Source organism: Hylobates moloch, unplaced genomic scaffold (assembly GCF_009828535.3).
Source record: "Hylobates moloch isolate HMO894 unplaced genomic scaffold, HMol_V3 SCAFFOLD_9, whole genome shotgun sequence".
Classification (NCBI taxonomy): Eukaryota; Metazoa; Chordata; class Mammalia; order Primates; family Hylobatidae; genus Hylobates; species Hylobates moloch.
The window spans coordinates 73,833,084-73,842,471 of record NW_026652284.1 but is presented as its reverse complement, the minus strand read 5'-3'; the positions used below and the strand labels follow the sequence as shown (position 1 = coordinate 73,842,471).

Here is a 9,388-nt window from a genome sequence, read left to right as displayed (position 1 = left end):
AGATAACACATCTGCATTAGCATTCTTTCGTCTTTTCCACTTCTGCTCTCAAGTGTTATGCTTTAGAGAGTAATATGTAATTACAGTATAAAAGATAATTAAGAAATAACAAAGCTGCACTTAGTGCAATCTTCCGTCATTTTATAGAAGAGTAGAAATAGGTCCAGGGGAGGGTAATTTACCGAGGTGATATGACTGAGGGGAAACATTTTTAGAACTCAACAATTCCAAAGGCAGCAGAGCCCAAATTCCTTCAGAGTATGGTTTCTTGCTCACCTGTCCTGTTCCAGATACACACTTAGCTGACAGTGATCTCTGAAGAGGTGACTTTGAATTTGCTCTTACAATATCTAAACGAGATGAATAATCTGGTGCATACAGAGAATTTCGGAAAACCTATTGTAATGATAAAATACCATTATAAAGTAGATGCTAAACAAAATCAAGACAGTCAAATTAAGTTCCTTAGTTAAGATTTTTTTTAAAAAACAACTCCCCCCAAATGGACAAAATTCCAATTATTGTAAATGTAAAATAAAAAACAAAAATAAGCTAGAAAGATGAAAGCTAAAAATTCTATTTGAACTATGTAAGATGATGACAGATATTAAACACTTATTAGTCATGAAACAATCATTTAGATGCTTTTGCCAGGAGAACTGCAAAAGTTGAGACCCTCAAAGAGCATGCAAGCTAGTAGGGAGGCTGCGACTCATACCTTTGAATCTTTCTGTTCTGCATATTCTCAACTCTTACCAATTTAACTCTGCAGTACTGCTATGAAAATTACCTAAGAGTAAATTGAAACCACTATAATTTATGGATTCCAACCTTACTAGGATCTGTAATGCCATGACTTGTCAGTTCTCTTTCCTTAAGGCACTATTTCCAAATGTTAACACTCTTAAGCCTTTCTAGCTCCATCTTTTCTACCCTACCCCCACCATGTCTCTGTATAGACTAATAGGTAAGGTTATCAGATACGAATCTCTTCAACTTTCCTCCTTTCCCTCAAGCTTTTCGCCCCTCCTTTTCCTTCTCTCAAAAAATACCATTCTGATTTATTTCCAATGTGCATTTTTCCTTTAACCAAAACTTCAAACCCAACCAACAAACAAAAGCTTTTGTTGTCCACAGGTCCCCTCTCCTAGAAAACAAGCTCAAGATCAGTCTTTTTTTTTTGTTGTTAGTTATCTCAAGGTATAACTTCTTTAAAAACTTTCTTGAATATTCAACTTCATCTCCATTTTCTTTTTAAAAAAATTTCTTTTCCATTTATTTATCAACAAACTACAATTGAGCTTTTCACCTCCCACTAAAATTGGTCTTGCTCACATCACCAAGGTCTTTTTTTCCTCTTCATCCTCACTGACCCCCTTCCTGAAACTTAAATGCTACTAAACTCTTTCATTGTCCTGGCTTCTCTAGTTCTTTATATCTCCTTTTCTACTACTTACACCTAAAATATTTTTAAAGGGTTTCCTTTAGGCCACTTATTATATATAAAAACAATGCTGCTGTGCACCGTGGCTCATGCCTATAATCCCAGCACTTTGGGAGGCCAAGGCAGGAGGATCACTTGAGCCTAGGAGTTTGAGACCAGCCTGGGCAACATGGCAAAACCCCATCTCTTCAAACAATTAAAAAAACAATCAGCCAGGGGTGGTGGTGCATGCTTGTAGTCCCAGCTACTTGGGAGGCTGAGGCAGGAGAATCACTTGAGCCTGGGAGGCAGAGGTTGCAGTGAGCCAAGATCATGCCACTGCACTCCATCCTGGGCAACAGAGTGAGACCCTGTCTCAAAAAAAAAGTTTCTCTGAAAGATCTTATCTACACTGTTAATGACTACCCTTCAACTAATCCCCTGACAAGCATACCCTGTGACAGCTGTATTCATGCTCCCAACTATCTCCTGCTCTAGACCAGCACTGTCCAGAAGAACTTTCTGAGATGATGGAAATGCTTGCTGTTCTGTACTGTACAGAAACGTAGCCACTGGCCATGTGTGGCTGCTAAGCACTTCAAATGTGGTTCATGTGGCTGAGGAGCTGAAATTTTAAATTGAACTTTAAATAGTTATATGCCTAATGGCTACTTTACTGAACAGTGTAGCTTTGGATTAGCTATTAAAATGAAAGACATTATCTTTTACCTAGAAGACTGAACTATAAGCCTGGGCATTCTCCCTAAATTTCTCACCTGACACTTTGGGAGGCCAATGCAGGCACATCGCTTGAGCCCCAGGAGTTCAAGACCAGCCTGGGCAACATGGCGAAACTCCATCTCTACAAAAAATATGAAAATTAGCCAGGCATAGTGGGACGTGCCTATAATTCCAGCTACTTGGGAGGCTGAGGTGGGAGGATCACCTAAGCTCAGAGGTCAAGGCTGCAGTGAGCCGCGACTGTGCCACCGCATGCCAGCATGGGCAACAGGATGAGACCCTGTCTTAAAAATATATATATGTATATAAAACTTATACATTTCTCACCTGAGGCACTTCTCTTTTATTTACATACCCTTTATAGCTTACTTTTTATTTAAGGCCAAAATATGTCATTGCTCTCTTTTTTTAGACAGGGACCCACTCTGTCACTTAGGCTGAATTGCAGTAGTGCAGTCATAGCTCACTGTAGCCTCGAACTCCTGGGCTCAAGTGATTCTCCTGCTTCAGCCTCCTGAGTAGCTGGGACCACAGGTGTACTCTGGCTAATTTTTTCATTTTTTGTGCAGACAGTGTCTCGCTATGTTGCCCAGGCTGGTCACAAACTCCTGGCCGCAAGCAATCCTGCTTCAGCCTCCCGTAATGCTGAGATTACAAGCGTGGGCCACCACGCTTGGCCTCTTTCTCTATTCTAAAACTTTTTGTGGCTCTTGACTGTAAATGCAGAACCTAAGTTATACTATGCCTTTGCAATGCTGGTTCCTTAGCCTAGAATTACAACAAACTGTCCTTCAAGAATTACTTGTCCTTCAAGAACAATGTAAAACGCCATCTTTCTTCTGCATTCCCCTATTGTCTGAGTAGCACCTACTGTTCATACCCTCAAGTATTGCTTTTAACTCAGTGTTTTGTAATTGATTACATATCTGTCTCAACAAGTCTTAAGTTCTGTAGAGCAACGGAGCCCTGTTTTATCTATGCATCTCCTCCCTGGCAAATAGAAGATGTTAATTAAATTCACTTTTGCCAAATGAATGATGTTAACAGTTAAGTTGCAAACACAGTTAACATCATTTGGCAAAAGTGAATTTAACATCTTCTATGGGGGGGAAAAGGAGACCTAAATTAGGGGATGGCTACACATTCCTTTAAGAGAACTGCAGGACACGGAAGGAATCAAGGATAAAAGACAGGAGGTGAGACTTATGTTTTAAAGTAATTCAGGGGTGCTAATTAGGTTAACACGTTACCAAGCACCAAATTCAATTTTGGTGCCAGACATGGACCACTGACATCCTGGTATGATATAAAAATGCAGTGACTTGGGCCAGGCACCATGGCTCACGCCTGCAGTCCCAGCACTTTGGGAGGCCAAAGCAGGTGGATCATGAGGTCAGGAGATCGAGACCATCCTGGCTAACATGGTGAAACCCTGTCTCTACTAAAAATACAAAAAATTAGTCAGGCGAGGTGGTGGGTGCCTGTAGTCCCAGCTACTTGGGAGGCTGAAGCAGGAGAATGGCGTGAACCCAGGAGGCGGAGCTTGCAGTGAGCTGAGATAGTGCCACTGCACTCCAGCCTGGGCAACAGAGCGAGACTCTGTCTCAAAAAGAAAAAAATTAAAAATAAATGCAATGACTCATTAATCAACTGGTATTTGGAGGAGAAATATTTTTCTTAAAACGTTAACTTTTCTAGCAAAGATGGAATTTAAAGTGGGAAATGGAAAACAGTATGTAACCCTTGGGATACAAGTCTATACCAGTTAAATATTTATTACAATTAACATTTTACTCCAATTTATTGGCAATAATACATTTTCCAACATGGTCCAAGATCTCTTCTAAGAGCAGTTCTCAAGATCTGAATGTGCTCTGAAGTTAATACAGAGGTGACCTGACTACTTTTTTTTTTTTTTTTGTGAGATGGAGTCTCACCCTGTCACCCAGGCTGGAGTGCAACTGGTGCGATCTCGGCTCACTGCAACCTCTGCCTCCCAGGTTCAAGTGATTCTTCCATCTCAGCCTCCCGAGTAGCTGGGATTACAGGCACCCGCCACCATGCCTGGCTAGTTTTTTATATCTTTAGTAGAGACAGAGTTTCACCATGTTGGCCAGGATGGTCTCGAACTCCTGACCTCATGATCCACCCACCTCAGCCTCCCAAAGTGCTGGGATTACAGGCATGAGGCACCGCGCCTGGCCGACAATACTTTTTATGTGAAGAACCATTAAGATGGTTTGTGATATAACTAGAGGTGCCTAACTACAAAACACTGGCTGCAGCTGGAATAAATCTCAGTGGTTCTTATAAAGCATGGACTATCTGGAAGAATAAGTTATTTCTCAGTCTTTTCTGCATGTTTTCTTTACTTTTTTCCAAGAAACCTGTATTTACAGGATCCTTCCTCTTGGTAGGTACCTGTTTGATATTATATCAGTTACATCAATTAGTTACTTCCCCTGGTCCCACAATTCTCTCCAGCCTGTTCTCTCCACAATAATGGCATAATAATAGTTTATGCCCGTGGTTCATTGAACACGTGCTCGTGCCCTATACTGTGCTGTTTTGTTTTTGTTTTTTTCCATGACATGCCATGATTCTCAATTGTGTTGTTTTAAATACACTGTTCTTTCTTCACAACAGTCCTGCCTCAGGACCTTTGTATATCTATCTATGCCCTCTACCTGAAAGTTTTTGCCAGGCATCCTCCCATGCATCCCTCAAGATTCTAAGAAATCACTCTGATTCTCCAGACTATTTGTAACCCTCCATCACACACAACACATTTTTTTTTTATTTATAGGACTGGTCATATAAAAAAATCGTTACACAGTTTTTAATGTCTGAATTCCCTGGTAGATTTAAATTTACTGCTTTGACAACTTGGACTGTTTCTAACTTAGAATGCTACATCCTTCACACTTAGAATGGTGCTTGGTGCATATGAGGTGCTCGATAAACAGTTGTTGAACAAACACTATATGAGGTAAGTACTACAGTATCTCCATTTTAGAAGGGAGGAAGCTGAAGAGCGAAGTTAACTTGCTCAGTATTACTTCACTAGAAAGTAGGGGAGTTGATATTAAAAAAAAAATCTACCACATATTCCTGAGATCTTTAGTTTTACATAGAGCTCTTCTCCCACAAACTACTTAGATGGCTGATTAAGAGTAGTGGTAAAAAGTTATAAAGGAAGTGGTGTGACAAAAAAGTATCTAGGACCTCTGGGATGAGAAGGAAAACCTTGGGGACTGAAGGGCTTGAAGGAACTTTAAGGTCAGTTAACAAATGGTATGTCAAAGGTATTATACAAAGAAGAGTGAAAATACTTATAAAGTGGACTACAGTCTTGAAGGAGAATTGGGGGATCACTTTTGAACCTGACACTAAATGCAGTGTTATTTCTTGCAGGAAATGGTTAATGTCACTCATCAAGAACCATACTTGTGGAAGTCTAATGTAGAGAGGATTAAAGCATAATGGGCCTTGTAGTCAGACTTCCGGATTAGACTTCTAGCTCTGCTACTTACTAGCTATGAGATCTCTGGGAAGTTTCTTAACCTCAGTGTGCTTCAGTTTTCTCATCCACAGAAATCAGATATAAGTACTTTTATCAAAGTTGTTGAGAGGATTAAAATGATATAGTTAAAATGCAAAGATCAGTAGCTGACTCAATTATATAAACATTTGCTATTTTATTATTTTATAAATGACAGACGAAAGCTTGATAATCAATTTTTTTTTTTTGGATGGAGTCTCACTCTGTTGCCAGGCTAGAGTGCAGTGGCACAATCTTGGCTCACTGCAACCTCCGACTCCCAGATTCAACCGATTCTCCTGCCTCAGCCTCCCGAGTAGCTGGGATTACAGGCGCATGCCACCAAGCCTGGCTAATTTTTGTATTTTTAGTAGAGATGGGGTTTCACCATGTTGGCCAGGCTGGTCTTGAACTCCTGACCTCAGGTGATCCACCTGCCTTGGGCTCCCAAAGTGCTGGGATTGCAGGCGTGAGCCACCGCGCCTGGCCTTCATAATCAATTTTTAAAAGCAGGACATGAAAAGGAGTGAAAGTTAAGAAACCTTAGCTGTAGTGTTTGGAAGTAACACTTGGGAAGTCATTAATGACAAATAGAGAAATATAAATATGTATATATAACTGATATAGAACAAATAGATTTTGACATTAGAAACATATATACATATACTGTAATATGTACTTTCTTCATTTTCTTTAACCTATATTCTGGTTTTAAGTTTCCTGGAGCCCGTGGAGTAATGGGACAGGAAGGCTCAGAGGGTCTCTTTACTGACAGTTAAGATACAAAAAAAATTAGGCCAGGGCAGTGGCTCACACATGTGATCCCAGCACTTTGGGAGGTCGAGGCGGGCGGATTACGAGGTCAGGAGTTTGAGAGCAGCCTGGCCAACATGGTGAAACCCCATCTCTACTAAAAATAGAAAAATTAGCTGGGCATGGTGGCAGGCACCTGTAATCCCAGCTACTAGGGAGGCTGAGGCAGGAGAATCACTTGAACCCAGGACTGGAGGTTGCAGTGAGCCGAGATCGCACCACTGCACTCCAGACTGGGTGACAGAGCAAGACTCTGTCTTGGAAGGGCGGGGGGGAGATATAAAAAAAATTTTGGGGGAGTCTTCAAATTGTTAAGTGGTAGACACTTCCATATTTTATTAATACAGAACTCTTGTTATATGTTGGGATTACATGGCTTTTTTCACTTCTATATTAGAGATGAGATGGGGAAAGTATGTCTTGAACAGTTTACTTCAGCATAAATACTTTCGTACCTTTATTTTTTCCATTTGGAAGGTAAGAGGGTTGGGTATTTACAGAATTGCTCATTGAGGACCAGGCTTTGATATTTACTTGCTCTAATGTTAGTTGGCCAATCAGAATTATTTGCATTTAACTAAAACCATCAGCATAAAGCAAGCTTACATAACCTACATTTATTTCATAGCTTAGTGATTACATTACATAGTCAGAATCTTGATTCTGCTATTTACTAGCTAAGTGGCCACAAATAAGTTATTTAAATCCTCTAAGCCTGTTTCTGTAGTTGTAAAATGAGAGTTATAGCAGCACCTACCACCTAAGATTTTGAGGTTTGAATGAGAAAATGCATGTAAAGCTTTGGGCATTGTGCATGATGTAAATACTCAAATGTTACTGAAGTCAACAAACGTTAGCTATTTTTTAGCAGACTTCAGTGGGCTTCTATCACCAGTCAAAATGATACACATTTTATTTTATTGTGGCTTTATTGTGTATTTTATTTAATGGCTTTATGTAAATTATATTTTACTAGCTATTAATAAATTAACTCGTGGAACTTTTGCCATGGTTAATTTGAAAAATTGAAAATAAATAGAAAATCATAAAAGTTCATCTGTTTTGGATTACACTGGATATTACCATTACAGTGGATAATAACCACTGTAGTGTTCAAATTTAAGATACTAATCGTGGCTGGGCGCGGTGGTTCATGCCTGTAATCCCAGCACTTTGGGAGGCTGAGGTGGGCGCATCACTTGAGATCAGGAGTTTAAGACCAGTCTGGCTAACATGGTGAAACCGCATCTCTACTAAAAACACAAAAATTAGCTGGGCATGGTGGCGGGCACCTGTAATCCAAGCTAGTTGGGAGGTTGAGGCAGGAGAATTGCTTAAACCCACGAGACGGAAGTTGCAGTGAGCTGAGATCACGCTACTGCACTCCAACCTGGGCAACAGAGTGAGACTCTGTCTCAAAAAAAAAAAAAAAAGGCATTAATCACATACTAATGTTCTCTTTTAAATATTTCCACATTAACAGAAGAACTGAGCTTAGACATAGTCCTACCTCTAAATCTTCATCTTCATCAATGTTTTGTATATTCTGGTAGGCAGCAGTGTAGACCTCTAAAGCTTTGCCGTGAAATAACATTTCGATTGTGATAAATTCAGAAAATATAGTCTAAAAAACAAAGAATTGAATTCAAACAATGATTTAAATTTCTTTATGAATATAGTAACTTTATTCCTCGTTATAGTCTTGGTATTTTATAAAATACATAAGTATCTGTTTTTCTATAGGGCAAATAAAGTACAAAAGATAACTGAAAAACAGTTATGAAGACCTTTTGCTGCCAAACCTTCAAATTATACAAAGTATTTCCTTTATCACCATTCACTTCCCTCTTATTTTTTATTTTAGTTAGTTCTCTTTATACCTAGTAATTGACATTTATAATAACAAAAGATCTGACTAAAATGTATGCTACTATATACTTTTAATACCATATGCTTATTAAGTATTAGAGCAGTTCAGTTATGAAGCTGGTGTTTTAGCAATTCCAACTGATGTTTAAACAGTAGAATGTTTTTTAAACAGGAATTATGTTCCACACTGTATGCTACTTGTATTCTCTAAACATAAAGGAGTTACTTGGTAGTAATGACACCCTGCCACTGATGATAACACCATATATTTGCATACAGCGTTCTAGTTTACAAATATTGACTTGCCTAGTGTTGCTCACAGGTAAGACTCTTTAGACACAGATCTTATTCTAAGGCTATAAGGTTATAGCTCATTTAAGGTTTTTTTCTATTGCCCACTGAACTGTGCTGTTCTTGCTGGAATCAGTAATTTCCTTCACAGATAAACTGTGCAGGTAACCTCTATAAGCATGATGGAAACCTATGACAAGGAAGATCATGAACAAAGAGTATGAGTGAAGACGTGCCTGTTGATCTAAGCAGGGGGTGAGGTAATCAGTAGGTACGGAAAAGATGGAAACCAGGCAAGTTTTTAATAAACATGATCTTATTTTGTTAATTATAACAAAATAAGCAATGTAGAGAGAACTGGGCTGAATAAGAACAAGGCAGACAATACTCAAGCATGGATTATATTAGAAGGCAGTAGTCAAATACACATTTCCCTTCATCCCTGCTCTCCTAAGATAACCCAGAAAGGAGTGGTCATATACTTTGGAGGATAGCCATATAGATAATTATCAGTGGCCTGTGATTCCTTCCTCCAGTCCCATTCTTCCTAGATGATTGGAAAAACACTTAAGGGAGCATTAAGAGGCTTTGATTGCTACTCAGTGATATATGTCAGACTGAGAGGACAGGGCCTAGGTAAAAAAGACTTGTAACTGTGATTCACAATGACCCTTATTGTCACTTCATGTAAATTATAGAGGGCTCAGGTA

General features: G+C 39.3%; 1 protein-coding gene across 7 annotated transcripts in view; it reads right to left on the bottom strand.

Moving 5' to 3' along the window:
• Positions 1-9,388, bottom strand: part of CIBAR1 (CBY1 interacting BAR domain containing 1) — a 28,627-nt gene that overhangs the window by 1,727 nt on the left and 17,512 nt on the right. For 3 of the 7 annotated variants that reach the window (XM_058443660.1, XM_058443663.1, XM_058443662.1), the window contains exons 6-8: positions 8,029-8,142; positions 7,811-7,928; positions 277-396 (exon numbers count right to left, since the gene is read on the bottom strand). In XM_058443660.1, the coding sequence (XP_058299643.1) occupies positions 299-396; positions 7,811-7,928; positions 8,029-8,142 (330 nt within the window). In that variant the 3' untranslated portion in view covers positions 277-298. Of the gene's footprint in view, positions 1-276; positions 397-2,199; positions 2,286-7,810; positions 7,929-8,028; positions 8,143-9,388 lie in introns of all 7 variants that reach the window. The other 4 variants (XR_009214738.1, XR_009214739.1, XM_058443661.1 and 1 more) reach the window with 2 other exon arrangements.